This window comes from Eupeodes corollae, chromosome 1, assembly GCF_945859685.1.
Source record: "Eupeodes corollae chromosome 1, idEupCoro1.1, whole genome shotgun sequence".
Taxonomy (NCBI): domain Eukaryota; kingdom Metazoa; phylum Arthropoda; class Insecta; order Diptera; family Syrphidae; genus Eupeodes; species Eupeodes corollae.
Window position 1 is genome coordinate 2,292,812 of NC_079147.1, and position 24,548 is coordinate 2,317,359.

The following is a 24,548-nucleotide window of genomic DNA, read 5'->3' on the forward strand; positions in this document are numbered from 1 at the left end:
ATTTTTCGAACTTAAACCGAAGTGAATTTCCATTCCCAGATGATTCGAATTCGACTATATATTAATTTGGTTCAATTTGAATTCGACGAAAGGAAATGGTTTAAAAACAATAGCAGACATTTAAAGAAAATAATATAACTATTACCATTGGCTAGTCGAATAAATAAACGTGTGAGTGTGAGAAATTTGTATTACCGTTGGCGAATTGAGATTTGAGAACTGTTGATTCGACATAAATGTCATACATTTTTCGAAGATTGATCTCACTCTATTGTCATTATCGAATGTTCGTTGATTTGAACGTTATTCGTGTTATTATTTGTCGAACGTTCATATTGTGTGAGAAGAGGTCGAAGCTTATGTAAAAGAAATGTCGGGAAATAAAAGAATGTAAGTTCATATGTATATTTCATTTCTTTTATAAATCAATCAATGCATTTTTATACAGATGCAAGAGAACTAATAAAAATAAGTGCAAAAAGTTAATCGAACCGATGGAATCGAACCCGAATGTACCGAGAGGTGTTGGAGAGTTTGGTTCTTAAAAAAAAAGGAATATTGGGACCAATTTGCTTCAACTCTCAACTCACTCAAGACGAAATAAAAATATAAATGCTACCAAGGAACACTGAAATTTCTCTTTGGTACCACGTTTCATGAACTGACTTAAGATTATTGGAGTTCTATACAAAGGAATCATGGGTTAATCCAGGATATTTAAAGTCAACATAACGAAGACACATTTTATGGTCACAAGCCTTAAAAACTTGCACTAAAAACCAAAAGCTACTCTCGAGGAAAAAGCTATCATTCCGTTTAAACTGTAATATCATTTTCTGCTAAGATACTGATGACGCAACTCAATCAGTGCAATGGTTCATATATGAGTTCTGTCAACACATCCTATTACTCCTGGTAACCGGCCGTTAAAAAAAAGTAGTTTCGTGCGTTTTGTTTCTCATCGGATCTAACTTAAGGAATTAATTAGAATAAAAAGAACTTCCAGTAGGTGCAAAATATTTATTCTACTTACAGAAGATTAGGGATTTCCAAGAAATTAGAGTTGTCTCGAATATTTTTGCGCAGTCGAAGCATTCTTACTTTTTGTCTGTAATTTTCGTTTTCGTTTTCTCAAAAAAAAAAACAAATCTATGTTGCTTATCATTTTGGTTCAATAAATGAACATAAGTTTTTTTTTGAAATTTCATGAGCTGACGTTTATTTATGCCTTTCATTTTTTTTTGTATGGTAGCACTGAATTTCGAACTCGAATTGTAAAGTTCGCCAACCGTGGTATGTCGAATGTGTTAGTTCGCTAATGAAAATATCTTACTTCGAACGTTCGATTCGACAACCATAATGCACTTTTCAGTGTAATGCATTTGATACGTGAGATCTTACAGCGTTTACTTTGCGTAAGCACCCTAAACATCTTCTCCGTACCATACAATTAAAACGATGTTCTTACAAAAACTTTCAACGACACATTCAAAAACTGTGCTTCGACACCAATGTTTTATCACAGTCAATAGAATTATTTATTGACTGATTTGTTAGATGATTTAATTAGACTTAGTGATTTCGAAAAGTATTCGAAGTTATGAAATTAGTCGAATGATATGATTTTTCACTCGATTTTGCGAACCTAGATGATCTTTCGGCGTGAAATAATTTGACTGAAAAACAATGTAAATAAATACGTTTTGAATTTTGAATAAATTATTCCCAACATGAATATCTAAGTGGATAGTTTTTGGTACTAGTCTTAAATTTTTTGAATTTCTGACACTTTGTTGAATGACCATATGAAGAATATAAATTATCATCATTCCAAAATAAAAGTGTTTTCTTTTTTTTTAAATTAAAAGACTTTGTTTAAATTTTTTGGAAATAAATAGAAATTTATTTCATTATTTTTTATTTTTGTTGTTTAACTTATTTTGTATTTGTTTTTATTTTCTGTTTTTTTTTCATATATTTTTTCAATTTTCTCTTTTCTTTTATTATTAATACACAACGTTATTATGATGATTTGTTCGTTAAATAGTTGTAGAGAAACTTAAGTAATTAAAAAAAATATGTTTTGAACCGGATAAAAGATATAGTTTGTGTTCTTTTTGTTTAAAATGTTTACTTACTCATAAGTTTGTTAAATTTTGAATTTCTCCTTAAAAATTGTTGAAAAACTGTTTAATGTTTTAGGAGGGTTAGTTTTTTTTTGATAATAATTATATATTGTAATTCCTGTTTTTAAGCAGATGGATATTTCAAGAAAAGAATCAGATTTTTGTTTTTCAAATATATCTATTAATATATTTGTTTATATATAGATTTATATTAAAATAAATTGCAACGTACATAATATTATTCACATTTATATAATCAGTTACTTTTCTCAACTTTAATATACATAATAAGTAGGGGTATGTATACATTTATATATATTATAAACTTTATATAATTTACATCTAAAATAAGCCCTTTTTTTGATAATTTCTTTTGTTTGTTTGTTTGTTTGTCTGTTCATGTTTTTTTTTCTTTTTGTTTGTTAGGGAAACAACTAAAATTTTACATAAATACAATGCGAATTATTATTTTTCTTCAATATTCTTAATTTTGTCTTCTAATTTTTAGTTTTTTTTTGTTTTTTTAATTTAAAATCGAATCAAATATAAATTTTTTGTTCGTCGGTTGTTATGCCTTCTAATAAAACAAATAATAATATTTTATACTGTACAATTATTTATACAAATCCAATTAAAATAAAATGTTACTACGCTAGTTTAAAAATGTTTTTAAATATTATAACCAATCATGAGATCATTTCAATTTTTTTAAAAAGAAAAATATTTAATAATAAAATAAAAATAAAACAAAAAGGAAGCAGCAAGAGAACTACTGGGATTTGTTCAGGCAAGCTCCGCGCTTACATCAGTCGTCATCGTGTGTAATGATATTTGTTCTTGGGATGATTCATTTTCACATTGTTGGGGATGAGTTGGTTTTGCTGTTACTGTTACTGTTGCTGAAGGTGATGACGACGATGATGATGTAAATGATTCATTTTTGTTAACGGTGGTAGTTTTTGTTGTGGATGATTCAACTTCAACTTCAACGCTTTCATCTAAAAGATGCGGCACCAACTCAGTAGTTTCATCTTGAACGGATGTAACTGCAGAAGTTGTCCGACTATTATTGCACACCACTGTCTTCCGTTGAGTGTAGTAATCTGTAATGAAAAACAAAAAGTATTTCTTCGTTAGCCATGGATCTTTTCTTTATACATACATATACATATATAGAGTTGAGATAAGAAATTATTATTACAACGCAAATGCCAAATAGTTATTCGGTGGTTGGTTTGGTAGGGGGAGGAAGTCTTACAGAAATTGAATAGGTACTGATAAGTTGAAATAGAGCTTATCAGTAACAGATTTGTTTGAACGTTTAAATAATCGTGCCACAATGTCTGGCAGCAAATGGAAACTTTATAAAAAGCAGACTTGATTTTGGCGCTCATTTTCAATAATAAAGCGACGACGAAGAACGACGTGTTTGTGTTGGTCAACAGGAGCGTCGCGTCGTCGAGAGAGGAAAAGATTCTCTGCAATAACAAGTCGAAGACGACGCGACGATGGACGATAAATGCGAAACAAACAAACAAGAAAACCAAAACAAACCTCATAAACATTAGCGCGCAAACCGCGAATAAGGACGCGAATCACGTTTGTCGCTGCGCGCGGCCTTTGCCCATACGCAACGCAATATGGGGATCCCAGGTAGAGTAGAGACTACAGAGAGAGGCTACAAAGACTTGATTTCGATTTCGTTTCAACCACGACGAAGACGAATACAAAAAAATTAAACCAACGACGATTGATGACGACACCAAAGATTCGACACCATCACAAACAATTTGGCGCGAATTTTCAAATTTTCAGTTTTTTTGGTTTTGTTTGTTTGCGCCGAAACGTATAGCGGTTGTGAAGCCTAAGAAAGAGAAATCTTCATTTAAACTTATAAAAGGTAGTAAATAGATAAAAAACGAGTGTAGCCAGTTGTTGATGAATTTAAATATAAAAATAAAAACAAAAACTATGTGTACCTTCATTTAGTTCGTACTGTAGATATAGATACACATAGACAAGACTATAAAAAGAGAATATTGAAAGATGGTTGAAAACAACGGCCTTGAAACACAAACAACAATCAATAAAAAGTGTGACTGTACTACAGTTGCTATTATTGGTAGTATTGGCCCGTTTGATCAAATCAATCACGCATAGTAAGCCGTAGAAGTACATAAAAATGTGTTAACGGGGGTAACATCGTTAAAAATTCGATCTTCATATATGCGAAACGAAGCTGTGTGAAGCACTTTGGCTTCAATTGAGCGTGATATTTTTATTGTCATCATCATTGACACAAAATTATACATCCAATTCATTTTTTTCATTTTTATTATTATTGAAAACAATTTACTGGTAAAGTACAGAACAAAGGGGTTAAAATTCTTTTTCAACAAATTTTCGGAGCTTGCTGGCTGGCAGCCTGGCTGGTTAGCTGTTTTGGAAGACATGTGATATCTCTGGGTTCTTATTTAGTTACACACTTGCAACTGCTGTGTCTGTGCTGTTCAAAGAGCTCTTTGAATCGATCGTAAAATGTCTTCTTGAGTTACATTATGCACTGATGTGTTACTGTGACATAAACTCATCAACCAAGTGATAGACATCAACCATCAACAACAAGGAAGATGACGAGGGTGGTTAAAATAAAATATCGAAAGCATCACCATTATCAGATGACAGATGTCTCGATTTGAATACGCATAGCTTCTTCCCTCAAAGCCTCCTCCTCTTGTTCGTTGATTAATTCATGCATGAATGCATACGAGTACTCAGGAGATCTAGTTGCAGAGAAGCAAAATACAGTATCAAATTTTTCGGTATAGTTTACCTCTACTAAATTTACCAAACACTAACTCTATGATATTCCAGAAAATTTAATACATTAAGGTTAATTATGATGATGCACAGATGGGAGGCTGAAAAACAATTGAAACTGTTTGCATGTGATCACTGACCAGACTTCAGACTTCTCTTATTGGGGAGGAATAATTCTTCCCTTGACAGTTGAAAAAGACAGACAGAAATGAAAAATGAGACTCGGACGGAGACTCTTTTTAACTGACTAAGAGCTTTCTCTTGGTGTCCTTAAAACTAGGAAATGGATTATTTAGTATAAGCCAAATTATCATTTAAGGAACTTCAATCAATTATTGAAGATTTAGTTGTTTTCTTTTCTGTTGAAATATTAAACCAAATTAGTAATATTTTTGGTAGAACTTGTGTTTTTCAAGAACTGTCAATTGTGTAATACAAACAATTTTTACGAATTGTTAACAGGAATCTTATAAAATGAAATAAGTTTGCAAACATTTTTACCAATTGGTTACAACAATCTTATAAAGTGAAATAAGTTTAAATTCAAGATCTTTCCTTCTTTTCAAGACGTTTAAATCGAAATTCAATTTTTATCAATAATTGAAATTGCTGGAGTTATTGGTTTTTGAGACATTTAGGATCACCAGGAGTTTCGACGTTTAAATCTACTTCGTAATAATTTTGTTTGTAATACATACTTGAAACTATTTTTTAAGACGTCAAGGTTCTCATAATTTTGTTATTACCACGCCTTAAAAATTCACAAAAAATATCATAGGTATATTGACATACCAATTTCTATAAATAAAATTAAAACAAACAATAAATTGATAATCGGTGAGACAAGGTGACTCAATAATGCAAGCGATCGATGATCGCAGTCTTATCATCATCGTTTCTTTAAATAAACCTATACCTCCATAAAAATAAAACATAATAAAACCTAAACCTCGCATCTATGAAGAATTTTTTTTTTTAATGTGTAGATAAACTCTCAAGGGGCGCTCTGGTAATCTTATACCACCAACCTACTCAAAATATTGCCAGCTTGTAGATCGAAATTAAAACCAAAATTGTTCAATGGATCGCAAATATTTCATCTGACGTTTCCATCGCCCTGCAACAGCAGCAAAACCAAAACCAAAACCAAGTTTTAAAAAAATACCATATTGGGGCTTAAATTTGACTGATTGGACTTCACGTGCTCAATCAACCTAAATCAACCTCGATTCCTTTATGAAAAAGAAACCACTATACCAACTATAAACAGATGGTATACTTAGATCAACGACGTCGACGACGATACGTTCATAGTTGTTGGAATTTGAGAGTGGGTTGGCTCGTCTAAAAAAAAAAAAGTCAAAACTATACTTATACCTATCCTATATACAAAAGTATGGAATATATTTAGATAGGTACTCAAGGAAACTAAGACAGCAAACGGCAAAGTTGGTAAGTCTTGCTGAATAAGAAGCCGCCGACGTCGTAGCCGCAGCCGAGAAGTACTGAGGAGCACAATGAATGCATTTGTGCTCGATTGTTTTGTACTGCTTCTACTATATTCATCGTATCGATCGATCCATATGGGACGCATAACAGTTGCTGTCATTATGGTGTTCCGCCTCGCAAAAGAAAAGGTAAACAAAAAATCAAAAATGTTTTTCTTTTAAGTTTGATTTTTTTTGTTTAAATTCTTAAAATGCATTCCAACAACTGTGGTCGTCAATTTTACAGTTAGGCCAAGCAAAGCACCTCATGAGAAATCAAGAACAAAGAATACAAACATTTTCAGTCTCTAGTAGGTTGCTATACCTCCATAGTACATATGCGGCGATCCTAGGTTTATTTCGTAGGAGTTATGTCTTTGGTGCATACCTAAATGGTTGCTTATGAAAGAAGTTTTGGAGCCAATAGTTGGGACTACCTTTTTTGACTCGTATTTATTATTGGTATAAATGCACTTTCATCTCAACTCATTGTCCATGAAATATTTACGTGCTTATGACATACTTTAGAATCTATGACATGTGACAAAGTTTATTAATTTTTAAGTGATTGAATTGTGTTTGTCTAATTTTAACTTCAATATCATTCCAAAAGTGTTCTACGTATGGTGTTAAGATGATCATCATTTTGTTCTTTCGAAAGCCAATTTTTAACGACATTTGATTAATATTTAGTAATTGTCTTCTCCATAAACGTCCAATTTACGGGCATGGATTAAAAATAGTATGGTTTCATGGTATCCCCAAACATACTTCTTGAAAGCTTCCTTTTTGTGCAGTTTTATGTTTAGGATCGAGTTGGTACTGGTAGTACTTGGATTCGAAACCTGTCAAACGAAGTGCCATAAATACTATTTGAATGTTTGACATTTATGATAATGGGCAGGTTAAGACAACATAAAGGACTTCATTTACAGTCAACTTTATGCTTTGAACGTAAATTTTGACCTAGGCAACTAGTTAGTTATTCAAGTCTCATGAATTTCAAATTCAAAACTTTACTTCACAAACCTCTTACTTCAAACTCATAGTACAAAAACTACCAAAATCATTATTGTCTACAAAACACTCCTCAAGCAAGGTAAAAGTCCATCACGATTTGTATTTTGTATTGTAAAGAAATATTACTTATTTGTTTTAAAAATTTACAAGGAACCTTTTTACCGAATGTATTAAATGAAGTTATGCAGGAAATAAATAAATCATTGAGTAATAAAGTTCAGTTTTAAGTTGAATGAAAAAACATGATGAATTTTCATTTTGACATAAGTTGACTGGACTTGATTTTTTTGACTAGCTTTCCAGTCAAATGTCCAATAAGGCTGCCTTAATAGGAAGAACATTTTTGGCAGCTGCTCAATCAGGAGCTGCAAACTTGCCTTATTTCAAAGTCCCTTACATCGTCTGAACCTAACCAATGTATCGCTTAACAATCAAAAATTAAGTTACATACAACTTACGTAGGTACAAAAACAAATGCAAGTAACTTACTACTAAAACTACGTGAGAATTGGATTACGTGACTTATAAAAACCAAATCCGAACCCTGACTTTGTGTCTCTACTCTATCTAGGAAGACTGAGATTGAGACGCAACTTTTTTGTTTTGTTAAATGTAAACTCTCAATTTGTTTACGCTTTACTTTTCTCCTCGCTTTTTTCATTTACATTTTGATTTTTGTGGGTGATGTTATGATCCCCAGTCCCCCAAACCACCCGCATAATTCCAACCAACATACACTAAAAATCACTGCACTCGCGCACAGCGCATTATGTGGCATGGCTTATGGGTATGGCGAGTACCTAGTCGTTATATTCTTTAAATACAATGACAAAAAATCCCACTTGTTGTAAATTAATTTTTATTTATTTCATTACGTTTTTTCCCATTTTCTTCACTTAAAATTCAATTCTTGTCTTGTTTGTCCGAGGTTTCTCTTCATCATGAGGACACAGTACAGTAGAAATATAGAAACCTAGGCAGTAGGTAGTTATATTGAATTGAATTATTATAGCTTGAAAGGGCAATAAGAAAGAAAAGATTTCATGTTCCCCTTCGATTTGTCTATTTAGAAAATTAAATTATAGGCAACCACTATGCCTAGCCTACACAGGGGCGGCTCTAAAATGGAATTGAACTGCAGAAATACTTCGTATAGTCGTAATAAAACTAAACCACAATGTAGAGGCTTCAATTGAGGTCGTCTAAAAATACGTAGCTAGCTATAAATTATTTTGTTTACAAAGGTTAGTACTTAGCTATAAAATAATGATACATTATAACTTCGAATGTAGGAACTATGTATCTATAAAAACGAAGGTAATTTCGATTTTGGCGCTCAAAGTTACATAACCTCAAAAAATTAAAATATGTAACCACTTATTACGATTAATAAATTATTCTATAAAATATATGTAAGTTACCATCTACCTACAAAAACAAATATTTCAAACCTCTGAAAGGTAGGTAGGTTTTTAGTTAAAATAACAAAACAAAAAAAATAAAACAAGATGACCTTCAGAAAGGAGAGCTGTATAAGTGTGACTTTACGCTATTTTTCCTACACACGGCATGCGGCGAAGCTCAGGCGAAGGCGAATATAGCTTACTTACAATAAAAATAAAATAACATAATAAAGCAGCGAATAATTTAAAAATTCTCTCCATCTCGATCACGATCATGCTCATTATTTGTCATTGTCAGTAAAAAAAAAATTATTTTATTATTCGCTTTGGATCTTTCTCTCGCTCGATCGAGACTGATCTCAATTTTAAATTCAAAAAACAAAATACAAAATCTTATGCACAGGCGCGGTGGAAAAGAACCAAAAATCAACACACAAAAAATAGTTTTTGAGCTAAAATTAGATCTAAATCGATTTTCCCGCCAAAATTCTTTTTGAAATGAAAAACAAAATATTTATTTTTTTAAACAAAAATATCAAAACGATCAACAACAGCTTTAAAAAAAATTTGTAAAATCCCCCAAAAACCAAAATCAACACAAAAACATAATAAAATAAAATTAAATTAAAACACTTTTGGGCGTGGCGGTTGAGGGAGGAGACGCAGTGCCTAGTAAAAAACAGAGAAAAAGAAAACCAAAACAAGTGCCCAAGTAAATAAAAATTGAGTTGTGGAGCGCTGGAGCTGGTGTGGCGAGGCGACGCGGACGGACGGACGGTGAGATGGTAAGACGGTGAGTGGAGTGGAGTGGTGACATGATCATCGTTGCCCGGTGGCGGTTAATTTCTCTTTCGCCGTTTCGCGTACGAAACAGAAAAACACCACAAAGCGCGTGTTTGTCAGAAGGCGAATGATAAAAAATACATAATCAAAAACAACACAAAATTTTACACAATCCATCCTCCAAAAAGTGTAAGACAGAGAGAGAGACAAAATGCATATTAGAAATACATTAGACAAGAAAATAACATAAAAAGCTCTGACGTAAGTTGTTTTCGTTTTGTTCGTCCAAAAAATTGTATTTTTTTTCATTTCTAGTTGAAATTGAAAAAAAAAATACAAAAGGTAGGTATTTGGAGGAATTTTATTTTTTCGATAGACTGGATTTTTGGCGGTTCAAATATTTTGTTTAGTTTCTTGATATTTTGTTGTGTTTTATTTCTTTTCTGTTGAGTATTTATGCGTTATGTAATTTCTAATCTTTTCCTTTTTGTTCTTCTGTTGATGGTGATTGAAAATGTCATAGTCGAAAATTTGTTTTTTTGTTTTTACTTTTAGTATTTTCTGTTGCCAAATACCTATAAAGTTTCGAACTTGTTCGTAAATATTTTTCAATGAAATTATCTTAATCTCTAGAACACATTTTTTTTATATTAAGAACGCACATATGTATGTACCTAGCTATTTGCTTATTTGTTAAATATTTTGGCGGGACATCTAGGTTGGAACAAACCTTCCTACAAATATATTTTCCTATTAGACTAATTGGAAACTATGAGTAATCTGATGCGTATATAAATTATATGAAGGAACTTTGCGCGCCACATTCTATTTTACTACCTACTCGTACATATGTTTTTCTCTTCTTCTTCTTTGATGTCCTTTCTGGACGTCCTTGCTGCGGGCTGTTTTCCTATACTAACATATCAACTTCTGTATGTATGTAGATGTACCTATCAGTTTTGAGCGGGCGACAAGTAGATATGAAGCTACTGATAGTGGTAGGTAGAAAGGAGCTACAGCCCGCCAAAAATCTGATAGGTATACAGGCTATGACGTTTTTATACTGCACAATAGAACATATGAAATAAATGCAAACCTGCCGCTCTTTTCCGTGGCATCTACCTACTGAAGAATACTTTTTGTATAAAGGTTTGTCAGAGAGACATGTACGGTCTAATACCTATCAGGTTCCTGTTTTCTTTAGCTTATTACCTTAATTTGCTGAATCCTATAAGAAATTCATGGAATGATAAATGAGATTTGTATGTGCTGTCTTGAGTACAATACAAGTGCAAGTGAAGTCAATATCAAGGATTAGTTATATAACATGTAATGAATACAATTCATGATTAATTTTCCAATAAAGTATTAGAATTTTGCATTGTTATAAAAATATCACTTGATTTAGTTACAAGCTATCCAACAATTCATAAAATAACTAGGTAGAAACTTAAGCTAATTTCAGATACATTGCAGCCCCATAAGTTCTTAAGTAAGGGAATATAATTGTTTAATTTTTTAAACTTCTTAAATTCTAAATAGATTTGTATTCCTATCAATATCCAAATACCTACAAGAAGATTTTTTGTACATTTTAACTACAAAACGGGCAGGTACTTAACTTACTTGACTTAACAAAATGCAAGTTTTTGGAATGAACTTATTAGGGTAATCGCTTCACCTACCTATGTTACTGAATCAGACTGTAAGGAGGAAATATGACGATGGTTTGGGAGAGTTTATTTTTGCAAAAACATAAAATCAGCCCTTATTTTGAAACATTGCATATGACCAAGAGAAAGAAGTGGATATGGGATAAAATATACAAGAATTTGTAAATCAAAACCCTACCTTAACTAGGTTGTAACTTTTAAGTATGTAGCTACACAAGAAAAGCTAATTTTTGACTACTGCGATTTTAAACTATATGCTTTTCATAACTCAAAATATTTATGTAGATAAATAAAGATAGTTACAATATTTGTACGTAGGTAAGTTCTGTTTGTTTGTTTTTCTTTTAGTCTTTACTTCAAAGACCACAAGTCTTATAGACAAAAGTATATAAGAGTGGTGAATATACCTAATGTTGCTTTCTAAAACAAATAAAAAGACTTGCTTTCTTTTCATAAAATGTTTCAATTTTTTTATATCTACACAATTACAAATTTAACATTTAAAGATGTCCAATCATAGGATCTTCTATTTGTTAGTTTTTTTTTTTTCAAATTAAACAAAAACTAGAATTTTGTAAGTTCAATCAACAAAAATCGAATTTAGTTGAATAAGTAAAAAACATAAAAATGAACCATTAACTTTAAAATGATATAAACAGATTAGAAGGAGTACAAAGAAGATTCATGCGCTTCTGCCTCCGTTTCTTTCCATGGAGCATTAGACTCGAAAACTTCCACCCTACAATCATAGGCTTACGCTCATAAATCTTCCATCGGTTTCTAAACACAGAGAGTACATTCAGCTGTGCCTTATCAAAAATTAATTAATGGGTCAGTCATATCACCATTGATTTTGGAACAATTAAACTTTATATATATAGCCGTTCAAGTATTAGAAGACAAGTTCCTTTACGTCCTACAAAACTATGGTAAGTAGGTATTAATTTTTGGTATGTTCTGTAAGCGATGATTTTAAAAGTAAAACATTTAAATAAAATTTTGTCAACCCTTCAGTTTAGCTTCTTTTTTTTGTTTGCAAATTGCTTAAAGCATTGTAAATCTATTAATCTAAGTATAAATATAATATTAGTCTTAAGTTCTATAATTAGTTTGTTTAACTAATTCAATAAATAAATAAAACTGAAATATATAAGTCTACACAACTAATTTCAGAAATTAAAAGAAAAGCTCTATTTGTATACAAATTAAGGAAAAGAATGAATCCAGGATTGAACAGTTTTAATTTTCATAATACCGTGAGTGGAAATATACACATGATTACATCCAGGATCGAATAAATATCCCAAATATCAAATAACATAAAACACAATTTTGTGCCATGGTTCTGAAAGGCAGTGATTCAGAAGACACTCACATTCTAACTCTCATTAAATTTGAGGACAAATCTGTTTACATCTCTTCGGTGGTTGATTAAGGATTTTTCAGAAAATAAAAAACTTCTTTTCCCAATTATTAGAAAAGAAAAGACAAGTTAACCAACTGTCAACAAAGCTTAAAGTTAAAACAAAGAAAACCATAATTTGTCATCAATCAATGTTTTTGTTACGCTGCATCACCAACATCAACATCATCATCGTGAAAGCTGAGGGAAAGTTGGAAACGGGTTGAATGATCTCGAACCACTCCACCACAACCACACAAGAAAAAACTAAACTAAACAAACAAACAGACAATGTCCACCACCATGGACAAACTTCTATATCCAAATCTATAGCTTTAAAAACCAACTTCAATCTGAAAACTAAAATAAAATAATACCTAGATAATAAACATAAAAAGAAAACTACAAATAGTAGGCAAGGTAGGTAGGTAGTTAGATAGGTTAGGTATAATTTACCTGTTATAGAGGATTGTTGTCTAGCATAGGGTTTCGGTCGTTCACCGTGGCCACTTGCACACTTTGAACTATCCACAAATGTCCGTGCTGCTGCTGCTGTATTATGTTCCTCTGATTTCAAATTGCGAGATTTAATGCGGTCACCTGCTGCTACGAGTTTTTCGTTGCAATTCACACTCACAGTCTTTTTGCGTTGCTGTTGCTGCTGCTTCAATTTCATCTCATGTTCGCGCAGCTCTTTTTCTATTAAACTCTCGCCGCCCGATAATCTAGATTCAGCAATATTTGTTGCAGTTGAAATTATAGTGGGCCTTGTTATAGTGGGTTTGGCTTTCGACTTGGTTATAATTTTGGGTTTAGGTTGTTGTGGATTTTGAAGCTCCTCGTAATCTAAATCTAAATCAAAACTGTATCGTTGTTGGAAGTTTTCAAAGCGTTGTTTTTCTTCCTGGCGATATGTTTCGTTTATTGCGCCCCTTTCCGGCCTGCCAAACAGGTTGCACGAAACACGACGCCTCGCTTGCGGAAAATCTGGACTTGACGACAAAGTCAGAGGATTATGCCATGGTAGCATACCCATTGGATGAGATCCAATTGGTTTGATTTGAATGAAACTGCTTGACATTTTATTTATATTTTATTTTAATTCTTTTCAAAAACTTTGCACTTTTTTGTTGTGGGTTGGTAATGGGTTACCAATAAATCGGAAGCACAATTCTATTTTTTTTTTAAATAAAATAGAATATTTATGTTCACTTAAGTTTGGGGTGTGTGTATATTTTGTTGTTATTAACAATTGACACCATTAAATTGTAAAATTTTAAGTTTGAATAATAAATTGCACATAAAGAGGAGGAGTAATTTTTCTTTAGTCACTTTTCTTTTAATTTTAATGAAAAAACCTCAGATAGAAGAAATAGTAATTATTATTCACGAGCTATGCGCGTCCGACGCTAACGAGTTCTCAAACACGAATGATTTTTGTTCGCCATCGTCTATTCGTCATTCGCCTTCGCTTCGCAGTCGCAGTTGCTTTTCTCTCTTTCCATGGCCTTCTTCAACTTCAATACTTTTAAAAAACAAAAACAAATTGCCTTGGATGTTCGCTTCGCGTTCGCGCACCAAAGGCGAGGCAAACGGCGAACACACAAAAATCGGCTCGACTGTACTTTTTCAATTTCGATCTCGAGTCGACCTCTCCTTCTTCCCCTTCCGTTGTCACTGACAATTTCCCCTCTTCTACCTACTTGCTTTGCTTTGCTTTTGCTGTGCTGTGCTGAGTGTTTTCATGGAGAAGCGAGAAGCGAGAAGACGAAAAAAGACAAAATTGTTTTCTTGTTTTTCTTTGTAAATTTATTTATTAATAATTCCTCTCCTTCTCCTATAATAAAATAATTGTTTATTCTTGTTCACAGCGGTAAAACAAATATTTAATAATGGCGGAATTCATAATTCAATTATATCTGTTTTTATTAGTTTTTGTTTGAAGTAAAATTGTTTATTGTGAAAGAAAAAATAAACGCATACGAAAATTAAAAATCTTTATTTGGCTTATTCGAATTCGGTCACTCCCTTGTCTCTTCTTCTTTGGTATACACACAAAAGGAAAAAAGTTTCTTTTTGATTTTTTTATGTTTCTTTGTGTTTGTTTTTCGTATGAGGAGGGGAAACAGACAACAGAAATAAGTATGTTCGAAAAAAGCTACTTTGCAGATTGCAGCGCCCACTGCATTTAGTTTGTGCGTTGGTAGTGGTGCTGTTTAGTAGGAATAAACTCTGTAAGTGCGTGCCAAAGGAAGCAGGGATGTCGTTTTGGGTTTTCAATACGTATTTAGTATTTCTTAATTTACAACTCCAGAGCAAACAAAAATCTATTTCTCATTTAAGTTTACATCAATAGTGTATTTATTATGTTAAGTATTCTCTAGGGCTTGAGTTTTTATTTCCATAATAAAAGACAATAGAATAATAAAAAGATGGGTTTAGGATGTATATAAAATATATTGATAATTGATAACAAAGAAGCTAGAAGCAAATTTCTGTACAGGATATGCCTTTGTACAATCAGAAATGGGAGCACTTAGGGTTGTAAGGATAATCACTTCGATAGAACACTTTAAAGTCTCGTAGGTTTTCTAAGCATTTATATTGGGTAGACCAATTACACTATTCAGCAAAATTAGGGTTTGTTCGCCCATTCAAAGCAAACAGTAGTTTTTCGAAAGAATTTTTTGCCAAAAACAAATTTCTATATTCTATATACAGTTTATATCATTTTAATATCTCACTTAATTTTCGTAAATTCTTATTGATCATCAATTGATTTTAACTTAAGACTGGAAAAACCTTTATTTTAAAATTTGATGCTGCTTCCGAATCTGAACTCCAATTTCAGCTTTATTAGCTCTAATTTCGAAACAAAAAAACAATATCGAATATGAACTTCTATTTGATTAATGTTTCAAAAATATAATGTTATAGTGATTATTATTTCTCCAAGCGAATTTAGAATCATTAGCCTCGGAATGAAAGAATTTTCTTTGTATTTCCTTGTAGAGAGGCTTATATTTCCTATAGTAAATAAAGTTAATTACATTATAGTTTTAGTTTAATTTACAAATAACAATTCTTACCTTTAGTTTTTATTTAGATTTTGTTTGTATTATGCTTAAGAAAAAAAATACATGTGTAGGATTCTAAAGTTTTCTCGAAAAGTGTCAAAGGCAAAATGGCCGATGATAGCTACGGTTCTGTAGGAAAAAGCTATATTTATGTTAATGTCCGATTAGACAAATAATGGTAATTGGGGAATGGTGCCAAGCTTCGTTAATGATAGTGTCGGTAACAGTGATATTAAGATTACGGTTTCAAAATTAGAACAGACATATCTTTTGTACCGTCTTAAATGCTATCGTGTTCTAATAATGTTTATAAACAACAGGAGATACAGAAAATATTTAAACGGAATATTGATGTAATCAATTTTAGGTTTAAAAAATCAGCGCGAACTTTAGTTAAAAAAAAACCTTCATGAATTTTCATGCCCCAAAATACATGTGTAGGATTCTAAAGTTTTCTCGAAAAGTGTTAAAGGCAAAATGGCCAATGATAGCTACGGTTCCGTAGGATAAAGATTGTCATTGGTAGAGTGGTGCCAAGCTATATTTATGTTAATGTCCGATTAGACAAATAATGGTAATTGGGGAATGGTGCCAAGCTTCGTTAATGATAGTGTCGGTAACAGTGATATTAAGATTACGATTTCAAAATTAGAACAGACATATCTTCTGTACCGTCTTAAATGCTTTCGTGTTCTAATAATGTTTATAAACAACAGGAGACGGTTTAAAATTAATGAGAATTTTTTGAAAAATAAATAAGATACAGAAAATATTTAAACGGAATATTGATGTAATCAATTTTAGGTTTAAAAAATCAGCGCGAACTTTAGTAAAAAAAAAACCTTCATGAATTTTCATGCCCCAAACTGAAAGGCCTAGTAGTACCCGTGGCATGATGGTTAGTGTCATGTGAGAGGGAGGTATGGGGTTCGATCCCTGCCTATGCCACCTACATTCTTGTCATTAAAATTGCTTTCTCAAATTTGCTGTTCGGATTCGGCTTAAAACTGTAGGTCTTTTCCATCCCTGACAACAGTACTCGCACACAGGAATGGTTGAGAGTTGTCAGTCACAAGGCCCTAGTTCTCAAACGGACTGTTGCACCACCCAATTTATTTATTTATTTAAACTGAAAGGTCTAATATACGTTTTTTCTTCCAATTTATAAAAGGTTAAATCTTGAAACCCTGACGTGATAGATTGATTTTAAAGTTGTGTATTTGAACTTACTTACTTACTTAAGGTTGCGCTACAGTCCTTAAGGCGGGCCTGGTCCTTAACCACCATTCGTTTTCAGCCAGCTCGGTTCCTATCAAGCTGTCTCCAGTTTCACACGCCTAGTAGGTTGAGCTCTTCACCCACCTGCGTGCGCCATCTGAGTCGTGGTCTTCCTTTACTGCGCCGTCCCTCGGGATTGGATTCGAAGACCTTCCTGGATCTAACGTTGATGTCTATTTGAACTAAGGGAATAAAATACCATAATGGTTGATCCTAAGTTAATTTTTATAGTTTTCGTGTTTTCCAGCGAAATAAAAGTGAAATTAATTTACAACGCTTTTGCTTGGTCAATCTAAATGACACAATAAATAAATCCTAATAATTGTTCATAATATCTATAGGGTCCCATCTTACGTTTTTTTCAACTATTGCTTATTTCGTGAATGGCAACACTAAGCTCATGTCTGATTTGACAGTAAATTAGTTTTATAATCCCACTGAACGAATATGGTTGTGTATACGCTTGAACAATGCTGGGAACAACGCTTAGATAAGATGCCGATTTTGCCGAAAAAATCATCTTTTCAGATGAAGCTCATTTTGAACTTGGTGGGTATGCAAATAAGCATAAAATAAAATAATTATGAACATACTTAGTTTTAACACTACCGTTTTATCTAAAAATAGCTTTAAATATAAACGTCTAAAAATAAGGGAGGTTTATTTTGTCGGACTCTGTACTTGAAAAAGTGTATTTTCTTGGTTAAGAGAAATTTGATCTAAATCGAAGTGAGCCTGTAGCAAGTGGCAACGCTGTTTCGGTTAAATCAAATAATTTCAACTTGCGTTCCAAACTGCAAATATTCAACAAAACCCCCTCCTCCAACAAAGCTTTCGACCTCATGCTTAACTTACTATTAAAGCTCAAGTTCGAGTCAAACTTTCGAAGTTCCTACAAACCAAACAACAAAAAATAAACCATCAATTCGCTTCAAACATGCTGGAAATGCGATTTGTTTTTGTTTACGCACTTTTCTTCTTCTTCAACTTCAAGTCTTCATCTTCAAGTGCAAAAGTACAAGAGGAAGCATGGCATGGAATGGATGCGATCGCGACGCGATGGATGGTAATGGCGTGGCGTCACTTCTGTTCTGTTTTTGTTATTTTGTTATCCTACACAAAACAACAGCTTTTATGTTTCGTCTTTCGTGATTTGAAAAACGTGCTACTCACGCTTGGTAGTTTTTTGTTTTTGCTTTCTACTCCGATACCGATTGAGCATAAGTTAACGTTAACCCGTTGATTTGTTGAGCTTGATAGGTACATATACACTTATACCTATGTACGTAAGGTTCATCGAAGGTATAAAAGTTTTGTAGGTTTGTTTTGTAATTGTTATTGTTGTTCTAACGGATAGTAGTGAAATTCGCGATGTTTTCTTTTAATCGTAGTTTGTTGTTGTTGTTTGTTCGGTAAATCGCGTTTTAATTTTGTAGGTATTGACTCACTTCTCATCTCACTACTCACTAGCACTTACATTCGCATTAACATTAAGATTGGCGAGGCGAGGCGAGGCGATGGCCGTTGTTATTATTTACTTTTTGTTTTTGCTTTTGGATTCGTTGGCTCGGTGGCGTGAGATTTTGTATTTTCCGTGTCAAACTTTGATGCCCATTTTATGTTGGTGAGATGATAGCTGTACTTGTTCTTACTATCCACCGCGACCGACCGGACCGATATACAGAACAGATTTGGATACCTTTGCTTTGGTTAATGTTAATGTTTTAGTTTATCGTATCGTGGTAAAGTAGAAAACTTGGTCGGTTCGGTCGTTCGCGGTCGGGTTTGAGTTTCTCCATCAAGTTTTATTTGCGGTCGGGGATTTATTGCGGAACGGAAACCTTGTAGGGAAAATTGAAAATGTGGGTTAATAAGGCTAACTTTACTTCACACTACACCACGTTCGTCTTTACTAGATTTGCTTTTTTCATATTTTTTTTTATTATTTGTTTAACCAGATTTTAGTTTTGTTCTCGTCATTGAAGCAGAAGCAGTTAGATAGCATTTTGCAGTCAGTTTGTATGGAAACAGAACGGGATTTTGTAGGTAGGTATTTATTTTGTGTTTTGTTTTGATTTCGAATTCGCTGTAAGAACAATGGAAGTTAAAAAAGAAACACTTGATAAAGCGTAAAGGAAAAAACTTCCGGTTGCTTTTGGTGGCCATTTTCTCAATAACTAAACTGTTGTTATCGTATCGTAATCGTAACTGTTGAGTGTTGTTTACTTTTATTTTATCGGGCTCTTCGACCTTGCATTGAATGAATTATTGAATTTTAGCAATTACATAGATAGGAATGGGGTTTGGTGCCTAGATACCTATTTACATGGGTGAAAGGTAGATAAGTCGTAGGTACGAGTGATGCAAATATGTATGAAGCTAGGTATACGGTGAATAGGTAAAGTACCTACTTACCTTACTAATATAAGGTTTTTCAATGAGGACTTGACAACTTTAGTTTGTAATAAAACCCAAACTTTTAGAGATGTGTATTTCAAAAACTTTATGATCGGCTTAAAGTAGGTAGGTACCTAGACAATCAAACATTAATGAATGGAACTATACTTCGTTTACAGCGATCGATTCGTTTGATCCAGTTTTTGATGATAGGTCCCTATTTCTCGTTTAATTTCGTTGGCTTGTTTTCATAAATCAATGACTTTACGTAGACCTAAAGAAAATATTGTAAGGTCATCAAATAGCACGAACGAAGCGACCAATCGACTGGCAAAGTCCAGTTAAAACCGAATGTCGTCCAAGGCCAAATAATTGTTAATCATGACGCCATTCACAATAATGTAACGATCGAATGAACTTGTAGTTTTTTTTGGATGAAGCTGTGATTTATGAAGCAGAAGTGGAAATTCATCACCAATAATCCATAGGTACACCTTGCTTATTGACGAACCCTTTAATTTGCGGAGAATATAGTCACCTTACCTACATTCTAGTATTACCGCGTGGACAAAAAACAGCATTTCTTGTATGTTTTTTGTGGGTTAGTACCTACCTTCCCAATAATCTTGCGCTGGAATCTTCTGTAAATTTTGTCTTATTGTTGTTAATATACAAAAGTATGTACAGTTGTGTTCATAAAAATAGCAGTGCTGGTCATATTTTATTAGATTGTCAATTATTTAAAAACGGAAATTCTTACAAAAAAATTACCATGTTACTTCCATCTAACGTTTTTATATTAGAGACTTTAAGCTTGAAGTTATACCCTACTTTTCCCGGTGAGCACCCATTATTTCAATATGTCTGGATATAGAGTGTTCAAATAGCAGTGCTCTTGATTTTACAAGTAAAAAGTGTTAAAAATTCTTTAATAAGCGAAGTTACCAGCCCGAAGTCCACGCAAGGTACCATTCTTGACAAAAAGGCATGTGGCAAAGAAAATGGAGTTTGTTAAAGCGTATAGAGACTGGGCAAAAGAGAAATGGAATAATGTTCTGTGGAGCGATGAAAGAAAAGTCGTCCTTTTTGGGTCCAAGGGTCGTAGAGAATATGTGAGAAGACTCTAAAATGCACCATACGATCCAAGGTACACTATAAAAACAGTGAAGCATGGTGGAGGAAGAATTATGATATGGACTTGCTTTTCATATTACGGGGTCGGGCCTATTTATCCCATGGGGGTATAAGGGATTCAACCGAGTATGTGAAATTTCTCGAGGAGGTTATGTTACCCTATGCTGAAGAGGAAATGCCATTGATTTGGGTATACAAACAAAACTATGACCTATGAGTTATCCGTTATGGAGTGGCCCGCTCAATCCCCCGACCTTGACCCCATCGAAAATTTGTGGGGGATGTTATGAACGCAGTTCATAAAGCAAAACGCAAGAATTCGAAAAATAATTTGAGAAGCAGTGGGTGATTCGTGGAACGCAATATCAGTCGAGAGGTGGTTTTAGTGGAGTGGATGCAACGTAGATAAGAAGCATTATAAAAAACAATGGTTATGCAGCAAAGTACTAATTGTAAGCTAATTATTTGTATACTTTCATACAACTAATTAGTTTTTCTTACTTCTTACGTAATAGTTCTAGTACTTTGTCATGCACTGCTATTTTTATGAACAGACATTTATTTAAAAAACGGTTTTTACTGTGACAAAGCTAACTTATTTTCTGTTATAATAAATACAATATTTTAGTTTGTTATGAGAAGTTTAATGAAATATATGGGGAGAGTACGATAACTTTGGCGCCGAGATATAATAACGGTTTTTGGTAGAGGGGCTTAATACAAGCATTTTTTACTATGGGAGGGGGGGTCTATCTCCCCCCGTTTAGGCGGTAGGGGCAATTTAAAAAAACATGTACTTTAAATGGAAAAAAAATAATTAAAAAATAACGGTAATACTTACAATTAAGTATTATACCTTTTTTTAAAGCCAACACTTGTGTCTAGTAGCTTGTTTTTAAATCAAGTCAAAACTATGCATAGTTTGCGAAAAACACTGTTTTAAACTCAAAATTTGGTCAAAAAAAAAGTTAAAAATATGGTTTAGAGTGTAATATTTCGAAACTTTTAGATTATCTACAATTTTTTTTTTAGAATACATTGCCCTTATTTATTTTTTAACGAAAACTGAAAACTAGATGTTTCTATGTCTTCTAGTTTTTGAGAAAATTGAAAATTACCAAAACAAAATATTTCAATTAAATTACTTTTTTTATATCCAGTTTATTTAGATGCATATGAAATTTTGCATGCACTCACCGAACCTTTCACCCTCTCCACCTTGCACCCACCCTAACTCGCACCCACCCCAAATCCTATAGTGAGCCCAAGCAGGGGGGTTGCAGGGGGGCAGCGTGCCCCCCCTTACGGATCCCACTGTTGCATACAACCAAACTTGCACCTACCATTGTTACTATCAAAATAAGATTTTTGAAGCAAAAAAAAGAATTAAATTAAAATAGTAGTTGTGGTTATTTTCAATTTTCTCAAAAACTAAAAGACATAAAATCATCTAGTTTTCAGTTTTCGATCAAAAATAAATAAGGGCAATGTATTCTAAAAAAAAAAATTGTAGATAATCTAAAAGTTTTGAAATATTACACTCTAAACCATATTTTTAACTTTTTTTTTTACCAAATTTTGAGTTTAAAACAGTGTTTTTCGCAAACTATGCATAGTTTTGACTTGATTTAAAAACAAGCTACTAGACACAAGTGTTGGCTTTAAAAAAAGGTATAATACTTAATTGTAAGTATTACCGTTATTTTTTAATTATTTTTTTTCCATTTAAAGTACATGTTTTTTTAAATTGCCCCTACCGCCTAAACGGGGGGAGATAGACCCCCCCTCCCATAGTAAAAAATGCTTGTATTAAGCCCCTCTACCAAAAACCGTTATTATATCTCGGCGCCAAAGTTATCGTACTCGTGCCAAATATATTATAACGTTGATATTGAAGGCCCATTTGTTTTATTTCTATTTTATATTAATTTTCAAAGTTCACTTTTTACATATAAAACACGCAAAAATGGTTGATTTTGAAATTTCTTCCATGTTTTTGTTCAGTGTTGCCATACTTGCTTTTTTATTGAGGATTTATTTAATTTCACTATGCTGCATGAAATTTCACTTGATTGGCACCTCCTCTTCAGTTAATGTTAGCATAACTGAATTTGAGATGTGGATATAGTCTATATAGCACATCTTATCTTTGATGTTTTATCCAAAATATTGGACCTATACACCAAATTCTGAAAATTACCCTCAAATTATTATATTCCCACCACCGAGCTTCACTGTCTGTCCGACCGCAAAACTCTTTTCCAAAGAACGGTGTAAGTGTTTGTTTGCAAAGGGAAATCTTTGTATAATGTTTTGCTTGGTTAAAAAAATGCCAAATTTCGGTGGAGTTCTACAAGGAAGACTTGCTTCTATAGTTGGTTTTTTATTGTTCAAGCTGTCACTGACCCTTTTAATTCATTTTTGAGGTCTTTTAATGAAAGAAATGATTTCTTCTTACATATTCTTACCAATAGTGTACTCGTATTAAAACGCGAAGAAGTTTATCTTTTTGTTCATCTTGTTTCTTCTTCAGGCGTGAATGTAACGTTTTAAATACTTTTTTCTTCGAACAATTTAAGGTTTTTGCAATTTCAACGTTCGTTTTACAGCTTTTCATCACTTTGCGTCAAAAGGTAGTAATCAACGACCCATATTTATTAAAATTATAGATTAAAATTTTGTTCAGTATCGAATATAAAACATCTGACAAAGTTATAAACGAACTCAAAACTCCTATTTGCTCACCAAAAAATGGATCCCAACGTTAGAATAACAGTAACAATAGTTTGTTTCTATTATTACTCCAGAAGAAATCATCATTGGCCAAGTGAAAACAAAAAGCTGTGTCCACTAAACACTTTTGCCATTTGAGCATTATAAGGAACGAATAAAATATAGAAAGACTATGATGAAAATTATCGAAAATGATTATATTATATTTTCCAACACTGTATGCACATATTTATGTTGCTAGGTATACGGAAAATAGGTATAGTAGGTACCTTAATAATAGCTAAAAGGTTTTCCAATAAGTTCTTCACAACTTTTTTGTATAGTATAAACCTTTGTGAAACGAACTCACCTTTGTTTACAGCAGTCGATTGGTTGGACCCAATTTTCAATTTCATCGTGTTCACCTTGTTGGCACAAACCCGTAACTTAAAGTAGCCCCAGAGAAAATAATCGAAGGGCGTCAGACGCCCCAAACGACTGACCTATTTCTTGAGATAACAACGCCCATCTCATCAAACTTACTCTTCAATAAATCGTTTTTAAGGTGTGCTGTGTGGCTTGTATGTTTTCTGTGGGTTAGTATTAAATAGTCAAGGCCTTGTGCTGGAGTATTTTATTTTACATCTGTAAATTGTTTCTGTTTGTTGTTAACTTAGTGATTTGAACAAAAAGGTCACCTTGCTTAAATAGGCATATACATACCTAGGTACATTATTTCTGATCTGATTTTTGGGTATGTTGCTTATGATGCTGACTTACTAATAGGGAATGCAAGGTTCCGATCGCAACCACTGAAAGCAACAAAGACAAAACTCGTTTATTCATTTGCGATTTTAAGCATAAAGAATCTTAATACAGTTTTATAGGCATCCTTCACCTACATAAATGTAAAGCATATTAAGGCTACTTTATTCAAACTAAACGCTAAGATTGCGTTTCTAGATGTAAGGGGTTTCAAGTGGATGAATAATGAAATAAAAAAATAGACCCACAAGAAGAAAAAATGGCATTGAAAATACGTGGAAAATTAACATTCAACGAAGATGGAATATTCTTCTTGACAAAATAGCGGTTTGTCAATTGTACATATACATACTCGTATGCATAGACTGTCCTACCCGTGGCGTAATGGTTAGTGCTAGGATTATCATTCCAAAGGTCTTGGATTAAAGTCTATGCATGTGCCATCTAAAGTTTCATGGGTAGCAACTTGTC

At 32.9% G+C, this 24,548-nt stretch overlaps 1 protein-coding gene and 1 long non-coding RNA gene across 2 annotated transcripts in view; one reads left to right on the forward strand and one right to left on the reverse strand.

The window, feature by feature from the left end:
- Positions 1 to 1,977: 1,977 nt before the first annotated feature.
- On the reverse strand, positions 1,978 to 14,770 carry LOC129938965 (uncharacterized). The gene is made up of 2 exons (XM_056046809.1): positions 13,171 to 14,770; positions 1,978 to 3,229 (listed from the first exon to the last, which is right to left on the reverse strand). Exons 1-2 carry the CDS (start codon positions 13,793 to 13,795, stop codon positions 2,910 to 2,912), a joined length of 945 nt encoding a protein of 314 aa, XP_055902784.1. The 5' UTR covers positions 13,796 to 14,770; the 3' UTR covers positions 1,978 to 2,909.
- Positions 14,771 to 17,888: 3,118 nt separating this feature from the next.
- The window catches only part of LOC129938966 (uncharacterized), a 37,294-nt gene continuing 30,634 nt past the window's right edge, over positions 17,889 to 24,548 (forward strand). Inside the window, exons 1-2 of the long non-coding RNA XR_008780494.1 lie at positions 17,889 to 18,931; positions 19,028 to 19,115. This is a non-coding gene — a long non-coding RNA (uncharacterized LOC129938966). The remainder of the gene's footprint in view (positions 18,932 to 19,027; positions 19,116 to 24,548) is intronic.

Excerpts from the sequence above, each read along its gene's own strand:
- LOC129938965 (XM_056046809.1), bottom strand. The coding sequence starts at position 13,795 with ATGTCAAGCAGTTTCATTCAAATCAAACCAATTGGATCTCATCCAATG. Across the intron at positions 3,230-13,170 it reads ACAACAATCCTCTATAACAG|ATTACTACACTCAACGGAAG; the intron begins GTAAATTATACC and ends TTTTCATTACAG.